Below are 12,292 nucleotides of genomic sequence, written 5' to 3'. Positions count from 1 at the left end.
AGCTAAGCCCTTAGGATAAACTGACCTTGCTGTTACCTTGGACTTGGATTTCTAGCCTCCAAAACTATGAGAAATCAAGTTCTTGTTGTTCGAGCCACCCAATCTATGGTATTTAGTTATGGCAACACTAGCTGGCTCAGACAATGGTTCCTTTGACTCTTTTTTTGTTTGTTTGTTTAATGTTTTTACTTTATCTTTGAGAGAGAGAGAGAGAGAGAGAGAGAGAGAGAGAGACAGAGCATGAGCAGGGGAGGGGCAGAGAGAGAGGGAGACACAGAATCTGAGGCAGGCTCCAGGCTCTGAGCTCGCGGCACAGAACCCCAACCGGGTCTCGAACCCACAAACCGTGAGATCATGACCTGAGCTGAAGACGGTCGCTTAACCTGCTGAGCCACCCTGACTCTTAAAACAGCCAGATTGGATAATACTGTACTCTGATGATTGTAGTTTAGCCATAAAGAAACGAGGCTCAGAGACCTTAAAATGAATTGCCTAAAACAGCTAATAAGTGGCAGTAAGCAGGATTTATATTCAAGCTGTCTGGCAACAAATATCATAGTTCAGTTGGAAACTGAAAAATGAAAGGATTTAATATACAAATGGAGAAAACATGAGTTGGTGTCTGACTAGATTCAGGCTAAAAAAAAATGTTGTCACCAGATGACTGAGATTTTAAGCCTTGGGGTCCACCCGAGGTAAATGACCAGCTTGTTTGTGTGTGATGTGCAAAGCATAGTTTGTGTAAATATTGTGGAAAGGTTGTTCACAAGGGAGTCAACTGTGGCTGAAACTCTTAGAGAATGATGGTTGACTTGGGTAAAATGAGTGAAAAGACACGGTGCTACTAGGGAGAAACACAGCATTAAAGTAAAAGGACATGTGGGGGTAAACGAGGGGAAAATTTAGGTATGAATTATGAGGCCAGATCACATTTCATCGGTTTTAACCGTTATTGATTATAACAGTGCCTGACTTTTAGAAAACACAACTACAGGAAAGAACAGTAGGGAAGCGTCAGATTTTATAGTTGGAAGGAAGGAGCTTTTTCTTTTTCTTAACAAGAGCAGTAGGAGAGACCATTTTCGTTGTCGCCTGACTGGGCTTTCCCATTCTTCTTTTAGAAAGGCCTGTTAGCTAGCTCCAATTCCAATTAAACAGATAAAAACGTGGGTACTAAAGCAAAAGATTTGGTATCTGATCTCCCACTGCTGTGTGTGTGTATGTGTGTGTCTGGAAACAATAAAATACACAACTGCAGGATTATTAAATCCATAAGAGTTGACTACAGAGGATAGTCCTTTAGGTAATCTGAATAAAACGAGTAGGCCTGAATACAATCGTTGGTCGTTGACCTTCCTTGCTTTAGGGAGCTAGCTCTTTCATGCACTGAGGGAGCCAGCAGAGACTCCGCTGCCTTCAGAGGATGAGACTACCATCATTCTCAAGGATTAGCGCTAGGAAATCTCTATTACATCTCTGCCAAGAACACTAACTGATCCGCAATGCGCCTGCCCAAACCGCAGCAGCCAAGCTCTGCAGACATCCCACAACAGCAAAAAGAGCTGCAAGAGGAAATCCGAACCCGCGGCAGAAACCAAGGGCGCGGGGAGCTAAACCTTTTATCCAACACAACTGCCTCGCTAGACTACAAATCCCGGCATCCACTCCTCTCACGGAAGCCAATGAGGAAGCTACAAGTTCCTTCAGCCAATCACATCCTGACTCAGTGTAACAACCCCGACTGCATTCTGGGATTTGTGGTTTTCACGTGGCAACACTATTCCCCCGTGGTGAAGGCGAAGTAGGCCACGCGTCCGATTCGAAATGAAAGCTCCTTTTAATAATTCTTATGTTGGTTGCCACTCTGCATCTTAATTATCAGTACTCTATCGCCTTATACTCCTTAAGAATCGTAAACCTTCCCCGGTACTGTCGTACAGAAAAAAAAAAAAATCAAGTTATTCTCATATTACAGCATGCTCTTCCCCCTCACCCCCCCGTCCTTTAACCGTCGCTTTCAAGTCTCGCGAGAACAGCCCCTTTTGGTCGTTGTCATGCTTTCTGAAAGGCGGGTCACGCGAAGACTGACGGAGTCTTCAGCCAACAGGATTGCCTTTTAACTAGCGTCTCTACAGCGTGCGTGGGGAGACCTTCGTGAACCCTGACCTCAGCTTTCCGTGGCGTCCCGCGTTCGCCGCCCCCGCCCCTGGAGCGAAGGAGGCGGGTTTTGGCCTCTTGCCCTAGGGAGCGAGTGCGGAGAGAGTGGGAGCGAGACGGATCCGAGTAGAGGCGTCTAGCTCCCCGGAGAGGCCCTGCTGTATTCCTCGCTGCCCATGAGCTCGTTCTCCTGCGAGCAGCGCCGTCATTAGGCCGGCCCCGAAGCCTCTGCTTCCCCCGGGACAGGCCCGCTCCTCGCCGAGGAGGAGGCAGCCTGTCGAGGCGCCTCCCTAGTCCGCGTCGGCGTCGCGCTGCGACCCTGGAAGCGGGAGCCGCCGCAAGCGAGAGGAGGAGCCCCAGCTACAGCGGCGCCGGCAGCGGGCAGCAGCACCAGCAACGCCAGCGGGCGGGATCGAGGCCGTCAACATGGCGAGCGCCTCGTACCACATTTCCAATTTGCTGGAAAAAATGACATCCAGCGACAAGGACTTCAGGTGAGGCCGAAATCCGACCCTGCGCCCACCTTGGGGTGCCCCATCCGCGGCCCTGGCCCTCACACAGGCCTTGCCCCACCCCTTTGGCCTTGGCGGGTCCCTCTGCCTTCCCGAGGTCTCCGGCCCACCACCCCGCTCCCCGCTCCCGCAGGCTCCTGTGCGCTCCCACCTTCCAGCCCCCTCCCCCCATTCTTTACTCTAGGCGGTTGCCCGCCGCTGCTCTGAGGCCCCTTCTGCGTCCCCAGACGCCGCCACTGCATTCCCTGCCCCCACCCCCAATCCCGAGACATGATTCTCGCGTCCCAGGTGGCGTGAAGGGACAAAATCACCCGCCGTTGTGGGGAAGGGAGTTGCTCTAGGCTTGGGGACCGGGAGGCCGGGCCTACCGGCCCGCCCGCCTCAGGCACTAGGCCGCCCTGCTCGCTGGGGCTCTGGCTGCTGCCCACTCCGGGCCCCAGGTGCCGCCTCTTTTCCCGCAGCTGGGAGTGGGCCTAGGTGCATTCAGCTTCAATGATGTGCTTGTTTTGGGGCGGCTGTTCCTGGATTGGGTTATAAACTTTTTCTTTGGACCATTCCTTTCGGGAAGGTGGGAAGAAGGGGGTGGGGTGGAGGGGAGCCCGGCTGGGGAAACTTGACTCGCAGGGTTTTCCCGCCAGCGTCTCTTGTCATTTTTCCTTGTCAGGTAAAATCTAAGCAGGAATTGGGGATTCCAGTCTCATTTCCTTATATCCAGAATTACTGCCAGAAAGGTGAATTCCTGAACCTTAAACAGAAGAGTAAAATGAGCAAATGGATCTTACTGATAGAAGTTTTCAAATACGAGGGTGGTGAATATGAAGCCTCATTTATTAGCAGTTCTGTTCCAGAAGACTTGTACAATCGTTTCCAAACCTTGTAGCATGCATATTGAAGAAATATTATATTTTCACGGGTTATCTTGGTTTCTCTCTCTCTCTCTTTTATTTTTATTTTTTGCATTACAGTAATTGTTGGATTTCTTCCTTCCTACCTCCTATCCTTACTTATCACAGAATAAATAAGCTCCTGGTCTAAAAACAAGCTTTATATTTCTTTGATACCTGTTTTGTTCTCTAAGGCTCGTTGATTGTGTTTTGTGTGCATTTTAAAGAAAAGAATAGGTAGTCTTCTATTAAAATCGTGGCTGAAGTCAAAGTCTTAAGGCTGTAAGTTATAAGTCTACACAAGTTTTATGTAGATATGAACAGTACCCTTTAACACCTGAAAACCCATCCAGACCTTATCTGCCAGGAAGAAATTTCCCCATTTGTGAAAAGAGAACCATGAAAAATGTAATGATCACGTTCCTAATTAAATTGATGTGCTGGTGTATTCAAATGGCCAGTGAAATACAGTTCTGGTTCTGTGACTTCAAAGCCAGAAATGAATTTTTTTAAGTTTTGCTACCTAGGGAGTTAAGTATTGCATTTGAAACTTTTTAAACCCGGTTTGCTAATACCGAAGATTTTAGTGTTGTGACTTTTTGGAAGAGACATGTTTGTTTTGGGTAGTGTAGATCAAAATCAAGATTATTGGAGAAAATAAAAGTTTTGGTTTTTTGTTTTTTTTTTTTCTTTGCTTTTTTTAGAGTTAGAATTCTGTTTACTTCCCTTTGGAGCTTTGCTTGCTCCCAGTGCAAGACACTGAAATTGAAATACATATTTGGGTGATATGTACACACACACACATTTAAGTGTGTGTGTGTGTGTGTGTGTGTGTGTATTCATACTTACGGCTGTGTAGAGTGTGTGGTGAGATTTGCCCCCTTCCCATTTCTGTCAGTTTGGCTCATTCTGTAAAAGTACTCAATATCATTCTGATTGTATGCAATTTCATACTAGAGGTAGGTAGCACTTTCCTATAATGGCACTGTTTTGGTCAGCCAGTGAGACTTGTGTATGGGTAATATGTTTGGTATAAACAAATCAAGTCATGTGAATGTTGCATATGTGATTTTTGACTGAAGATACTTAAATTTCTTATAAAGATAATACATACATGCTTTCATGTTTTCTTTTTTAAATAAACTATATGAAAGAAATATTGCTCTGATGTTAAGTTATAGTCAGTGTTGAACTTGATAAGAATTATCTACCAGTTTCAGCCAGAGTAAATCAAAACACTGCTTGGTGGATTATTTTTCTAAAAGTGTAATATTGATATATTTCTAATAGTTGGTGAACATTATAGAAAGATAAGTGTGGAAACCGTGACTTGAGCAATTTGACATTAAGATTTTTTTTTTTTAAATTTTTAATGTTTATTTTCGAGAGAGAAAGAGAGACACACACACACACACAGAATGTGAGTGGGGGAGGGGCAGAGAGAGAGGGAGACACTGAATCTGAGGCAGGCTCCAGGCTCTGAGCTGTCATCACAGAGCCCGACGTGGGGCTCAAACTCACGGAGTGTGAGATCATGACCTGAGCTGAAGTCGGACGCTTAACCGACTGAGCCACTCAGGTGCCCCTTGACATTAAGATTTTTATTAACTCTGTTCTAAAGACATGTCTTATGTTCAAGCCATCTAGTTAACAGACAAGTCTTTGGAACTAAAGCACTGTGTATATTAAATTACAGATATTTAACAGATTGATTAAAATAGTGAGCACTTGAAGTCAAGTATTTTGAACATTTTTCTGTATAATTGCAGTACAGACATTTGAATGTATGTGTTCTATTTTAAAATTATGCTTTTTAACTTCTCACTTGAAATTTATTTTGGTATAAATATCATACTTTGTTGCTACATGTTTTAAAATATCTACCAACAGAAAGATCTTGAGGACAAAGTTAAAAGTCTGGAATATCAAACATGTGCAAGGGCACTTAGCACTACTTGTGCTAAGGGCAGAAGAAAACAATGCTATATCTAAAAGGAAAAAAGAAGATTATTATTCTCATGGTGGAATCCATAGAGAATATGACCTGCTGGTCACAAAATATGGGTTCTAGTCATGGGTTCTAAGGAGTCTTTTCTGTGAACCATCTGTGAAATCTTGGGCAGGCTACTTTATTTGGGATTAAATTTTCACTTTGTACATGAGTGATTACAAAAGGTCCCTAATAGGCCTGAAATTTTAGGTCTCTGGATAACTACATAGTCCATTCATGTAAAGAAATGGGTATAGGCTTCAAAAATTTTCAGATGTCAGCATTTTTAAAGAATCATTTTGTAAGATTTAAATCATGGGTTCAGTTGGGGGGGGTGTCTAACGTCCTTTTCTTTCGTGTTTTAGTATTCTGTATTCTTTGAAGGTGGTATCTTTTTTTTTTTAATGTTTATTTTTGAGAGAGAGCGAGCGCACGAGCTTGAGAGGGGAAGGGCCAGAGAGAGAGGGAGACACAGAATCCAAAGCAGGCTCCAGGCTCTGAGCTGTCAGCACAGAGCCCGATGCCAGGCTCGAACTCACAAACTGGGAGATCATGACCTGAGCCGAAGTTGGACGCTTAACCAACTGAGCCACCGAGGTGTCCCTGAAGGTGGTATGTTAAGGTTTAGTGCCAGTAGTTAACAGTAGATAACAAAGTGAAAACTTTAGTGTTCATGAATCATGTGAATGCTCCACTTATGAATATTAATGTTGAAAATTCAGTGAGTTGAGGTAACTAAAGTTTTGCTTTTATTTTCATATGCTTCACCACTAACTGAATTATGGTATTACGAGGAATCAAGAGCTAAAGAAAATTTACCATTATTTTATTTTTTTCTACATAATAGTTAACATTAATGCTTACTGTCGACTTCGTACACTTGATCCTAATTATCTTTATTATGATACTAGTAAAGTGAATACTAACAATCTCTCTTCCAGTTGAGGAATCTTAGATGTGGTGATATTAATTAAGTACTTGCCCAAGGTGGGTTAGACATTAAATCTGGGATTTCCAGACACCCCCAGAGCATGAACTCTTAGCTACCATGTTATGTTACTTCTCCAGAATTTTGACTAGGGTGCATTTAAGACTAAGAACTTAAATATCAGTTCCTTCTCAGGCTTATGGAATATTTTGTGCTAGAAGATGCTTTTAGTAATTCCCTGAGAAGGACTACAGAATGTTTAAGATCTAGTGCTTGCCCTCAGTAATACTCCATGCTTGTGGAATGGTTAAGACATTTTTATAAAAAGGTGAAGAACCCAGGGCAGTATGTAGTTATTAGGCTTAAGTGGCAGAGAAGATGAAAGCCAGGAGGTTGATGTTCATAGAGTGATCTGAGCTAGGCCTTGAAATTGTAGGTAGAGAAAATGAGTATAAGTATGGAAGCACACTGTACAAAACTCCATTGGGGGAGAGGGAGTAGGTAATTTTGACTGGAGCTGGGGGTCAGTATTGTGTAGGGAACTGATTGAGGGTGGGGACCTTGTTTCACTGAACTGAATCCTGTACTGTTTTGGCCTTGCGGGTTCTTAATAGGTGCTTGTTTTAGTTGAATTGGATTTTAATTCCAGAGTTGAGAGAAAAGCATGTAAGGATTTTGGGAAATGTCTTCCAGAAACCACTGTAAAATCTCCCAATCTTTTTTTTTTTAATATCATTTGATACAATTTAAAATAATTTTGTAGTGCATTGCAGAATTTCCTAGCTTGATAATGGTTTATGTTACCAAATTTATTTATTTATGTGTTGTTTTGGACATTAGAAGGTATTTTCTCTTGGAAACTTTAAAATGCTAATTAATAAAAACCTCAGGTCTGGTATGGAATCATAGCCTTTCAGAGCTGGAAAGGACCGTAGAGGTCTTACAGCTGAAAGTACTACATGGGCATTTACAATAATGTAACAATAAATGCTAGCTAGGTTCTCTGGACAACTTGTACTTGTAGAAAAGTAAGTTTAATCAGAAGAAATAGATTTGTAGAGGTTAAGAAGGTGATGTCTGGGCACTTTTTACGTACTTTGCTGGTTGATGGCAGTAAGCTACTGGATTTCACTTATGTGATTTTTCTTGATAAAGGTGTACTGCTAACGCTGATTATCAGCAATGATTAAGGCTCACCACTGAAAAATAGAAGAAAGACCTCATTGAGGAAACTGGGAAGAAGAAAGAGTGCTAAAAATTAGTCTTATTTACATGAACAATACTAAGACTGTCCTAAATTCGTGTTCTAAGGGAATAAATAAGAAAAAATGAGATAGTGGTAAGTTCTTTGAAAGATAATTGGTTCACTGCATGATGCACTTGGCCGGTATTATTTAGCTTTCTTTTGGTAACAAGGGTAAAATTGTGTTTGTACATGAGGGGAGGGTTGTGAGAGCTGCTCATTGTGCAATACGAGGTGTCTGTTTCTACCACTGTTTCTACCACTGTTTCTACATCTCTACCTTGGATTTACTAGAGATGAATTAATCACCTCAAGGAACTTTCAGTTCAGTAGAATAAGCCAGGTGTTCCTAACTGCAGAGCCTGGCACGATTCCTAATGATGGTACCCCCCAACTGCTTATTGAATAATGAATGAAATGGCACTGCCTGTAGGTTACATCCACCTAGGACTCCTGTAGAAGCCTGGAAGTTAACGTTCTAACTTCCCTGTCTCCCGTCTTAAGCCATTTTTATTCTTATTTTGTCCTGTTAGATTACCATCTACCAGATGGCCCAATTTGGAAAACCTTGATGTCACCCTTCTACCTTTCTCTGTCTCATTTAGTTCCCTGATGAGTATTTCTCAAATTAGTCTTCCTGTCTCAGGCCTCTTTTTAATCCAGTCTGTTGGTAACTCTTCCACTGGAGTTTTCTTTCCTAATGTCACAGCTGATCATTGCCTTCCCCACTAGTTCCCATTGACTGCAAGACAAACTCTAAACTCCTTAGCTGTTGCCCACCTAAGATCACCGATGCTACTTTTCCCCAAATTTCTAACAAGCTCTATGTAACTAATTCAGTGGATATTTTCTTTGTTTATCTACTTGATATACAAGGACTGTTTACCACTTGTTACTCCTTGAAATTCTCTTGTAGAGTCATCCCTGACACAGGTTGGGTTTATTACCATTACAGTGAGGGAGAACACACACTATGCGAAGTCTCAGTAAAAAGATGTTGGGTCCTATTCATTTGGGTAATTTTGGGAAGGGTCTGAGGAAGTGGAGTTTCACATTAGATTGGATTGTTGGAAAGTGGGGCAATTCCATCATTTGACATCCTAATACACGGAGGGCAAGGCTAAAGCAGAGGCAAAACTAATTGGTGAAGAAGCAGCAGTCACTTAATGAGTTAGAAAGGGGATGTTCCGTATTTTGTGGTAAGTGAACTTGTCTGAGATGGATGTTCTATGAGGTTGTTTATGTACAGGAAAACAATATGTTTTAGCTGTAAGCATCAGATTGGTTTGAAATAACATTGAGATAGAGGTATAAGCCTCAGATCAGTTCCTGAAGTGCAGAGCTACAGTTTTTTTCCTTCTCAGTCCTCACTTTTGGCTGCAGGGCATTGATTTATGGTGTTCACACCTTCACTCTTGCCGAGATTTTGTTGATTAGGATTCTGAGGAATGGACATTCAGTGTAGTCTGTAGTTGAGGCAGGTTTCTTAATCGTTTCTCCTGTTGTAAGATGAGTGGTTGAACCATCCAATGTGGCAGTGGCTGTTAAATCACAATAAGACTCCTGAAGGGGTACATACCTGACTGTAACGCCCAAGTCCTGTGGTTTTCCTCCTCCTTCTTTGCCCATTTTCTAACTCATCCCTTACCATCCCCATATCTAATCCATTTCAAAGACTTACTTTAACCTTTTAAATCTCAAATGATTGGTTCTTACTATTCTCGTTAGTTAGTACTATAAAGTTACTATGAATGTTGAATTAGTGATTCTAAGCCTTCTAGAAGTACAGTGGTAGGTTCCTGTGAGCCTCTAGTCACAACATTTTCATAGTTGGTTAGCTCATAACCTTGTTTTGTGTATTCCTGTTTAAAGACACCTTATTTAAACTATGTTGTTGATTCATTCACACGTGCTCACGACCAGCAGCACTAACTTCATGCTTGAAAGAAGCTTATCTAATACATGTATTTTTTTCTGGAAGATACATCACAGCCTTGTAGTTTGGTAACACTAGACAGTACTTCACTATGCTTGGGGTTCATTTTAAACAGCAAAATTACTAACAGAAAGCACAAACATGCAAAAGATGTGGCAATACATAGAGAAGAGGATACTCTACAGTGTGTGAGCTGAAACAAGAATGCATTTACTCTGCTAATAATGAGGATCGATTGTATGTCCAATTTTCTTCCTCCATTGATTGTCATAACCCTGATTCTGGCTACCATCATTTCTCACTTAGACTGCTGCACTAACTCTCCTAACTGTTCTCCATTCAGTTTGGCTGAAGGAAGCTTGGTTCTCTCCAAACTCTTACCATAGTGTATGTAGCTGGAGTAATGTTTCTGAAATGCACATTTAATCATTTCCATAGTCTCCCCATCTCTACCTCAGATGCCTTTCAGTAGCTTCCCATTGCTTTTCAAATAAAGACTAAAATCCTCATAAGACCCCCAAATCTCTTTAACCTCCTGGTCCTTGCTTACTTGGCCATCTCCCTGCTCCCCGCCCAAAAAAAAAATTTCCTGCTCGTGCTTCAGGTCTCACTCTTCCCTGGTGCACAACCCCCAATGCAGTCTACATCAGGTTATTTTGTTATACCATTGAGTTCTCTTTGTGCCATATTCCTTTCCTTCCCTTCTTAGCATTTATCTCTGTTCATAATTACATATATAATTAACCCATATATGTAGTTTTTTTTTTAATTAAAATGTCTCTATTTGACTATTGTAAACTTCAGGACCGCAGAACTATGTGCTTTTACCATCTCTTGTTTATGCAGAGCCTAGCATAGTACCTGATACATCATAGGTTCTCACTACATAGTCAATGAGTATATAAGACCTTTCTTATCCTGACCTCAACCTACATTTCCATCTTCTTCCTGTTAGGTTTCTATCTGTGTCCCAGCCATTCTTAACTGCTTCTTGGCCCTTCACTCTGAAGCGTTACATCCCTCAGCATTGCTGTTGGTGCTACCAACCCCACCCCCACACTAACACAGACAAAAATGAAAATTTTAAATCCCAAACCAGCTTTCCCCATGCAAATTAACACTCAAAGGTGTTAATCCTTTGAGATCCAAACCAATAGTCCGTTCTTTGGTGTGATGATTGTCAAATGTCCTTGAGTATTTTTCAAAATCTGTAAGATTGGGATTTGTACATTTACCTGTCTGCCGTATTAGATGAAAAGGTTAAGAGGAAGGGACTGAGTCTGTTTTATCATCTTCGTTCTTAGCACCATACCTAAAATAGTAAATGCTTAAGAGACATTTTACAAATTGTCTTTTGAATCTGCCATGGACAGATTTTAAGCTCGTCAAACAACTTTCTTATAAGATGATTTATAGTGCAAATTTTTATATCAAATTAACAGGAACAATTCTTAGAACCTTCTGGTTTTGGGGTCACCATAAAAAGTAACTTTTGGTATAACTTAATACTATTTCAATCTGTTTGTAAAAATACCTGTTGGTAATTTTACTGGTGCTTATTTCAACTTTAAAAAAAATGTTTAACCATTAATCATAGGTTTTAATTAAAAAATACTTCTATTGAAGTATAGTTGACATACAGTGTTATATTTCAGGTGTATGACATAACGATTCGACAGTTTTCATTTTGTACATTACACAGTTGTCACCATAAGTATAGTCACTATCTGTCATCGTACTAAATTATTACAATATTGACTATATTCCCTGTGCTTTACTTTTCATCCCTGCCATTTATTTCATAACTAGAGTTTGTGCCTCTGAATCCCCTTTAATACCCTCTAGGTCCATATATGCTGTTGAAAATGACAAGATTTCATTCTTTTTTATGGCTGAGTAATATTCCATCATTCTTTATCAATCAGTGGACAGTTAGGTTGCTTCCGTATCTTGGCTATTATAAATAATGGTGCAGTGAAGATAGGGGTGCATATATCTTTTTTTTTTTTTTAATTTGTTTAATGTTCATTTATTTTTGAGAGAGACAGAGAGAGAGGGAGACACAGAATCTGAAGCAGGCTCCAGGCTCTGAGCTGTCAGCACAGAGCCCGACACAGGGCTGGAACTCACAGAGTCTGAGATCATGACCTGAGCTGAAGTCAAACGCTCAGCCAACTGAGCTTCCCAGGTGCTCCGTGTATATATCTTTTTGAATTAGTGCTTTTGTTTTTGGGGGGCAGATACCCATCAGTGGAATTGCTGCGTCCTATGGTATTTCTATTAATTTTTTGAGGAACCTCCATACTGTTTTTCCTAGTGACTGTACCAGTTTGCGTCTTAACCATCAGGGCATGAGGGTTCCCTTTTTTCCACATCCTTGCCAATACTTGTTATTTCTTGTATTTTTGATATTGGCCAATCTGACTGGTGTGAGGTGATACCTTGTGGTTTTGGATTAATCATAGATTTTTGAAAATGAGTAGACTCCTCTGAGGTCAGGAGCCAAGGTTTGTTTACTTTTTGTCCTTTGCTCATAGTCCAGCCTTTGTAGCATAATAGGCAGTGAATAAATAAGTGGTAAATAAAGGAAAGAACCTGTGTACCAGTAGACTCCCTTCAGAACCATAAAACAACTTTTTGCC

At 41.3% G+C, this 12,292-nt stretch overlaps 1 protein-coding gene and 1 long non-coding RNA gene across 2 annotated transcripts in view; one reads left to right on the top strand and one right to left on the bottom strand.

The window, feature by feature from the left end:
- The first annotated feature begins 2,193 nt into the window (after window positions 1-2,193).
- Window positions 2,194-12,292, top strand: part of CAND1 (cullin associated and neddylation dissociated 1) — a 42,535-nt gene continuing 32,436 nt past the window's right edge. Inside the window, exon 1 of the mRNA XM_019455033.2 lies at window positions 2,194-2,651. Within this exon, the coding sequence (XP_019310578.1) occupies window positions 2,584-2,651 (68 nt within the window). The 5' untranslated portion in view covers window positions 2,194-2,583. The remainder of the gene's footprint in view (window positions 2,652-12,292) is intronic.
- Window positions 6,166-12,292, bottom strand: part of LOC109270465 (uncharacterized) — a 137,598-nt gene continuing 131,471 nt past the window's right edge. Inside the window, exon 6 of the long non-coding RNA XR_002081541.2 lies at window positions 6,166-7,670. This is a non-coding gene — a long non-coding RNA (uncharacterized LOC109270465). The remainder of the gene's footprint in view (window positions 7,671-12,292) is intronic.

The sequence above is a fragment of the Panthera pardus genome, unplaced genomic scaffold, assembly GCF_024362965.1.
Source record: "Panthera pardus isolate Hobbes unplaced genomic scaffold, ASM2436296v1 HiC_scaffold_6, whole genome shotgun sequence".
NCBI lineage: Eukaryota > Metazoa > Chordata > Mammalia > Carnivora > Felidae > Panthera > Panthera pardus.
This window is presented reverse-complemented; position numbering and strand designations above follow the sequence as displayed.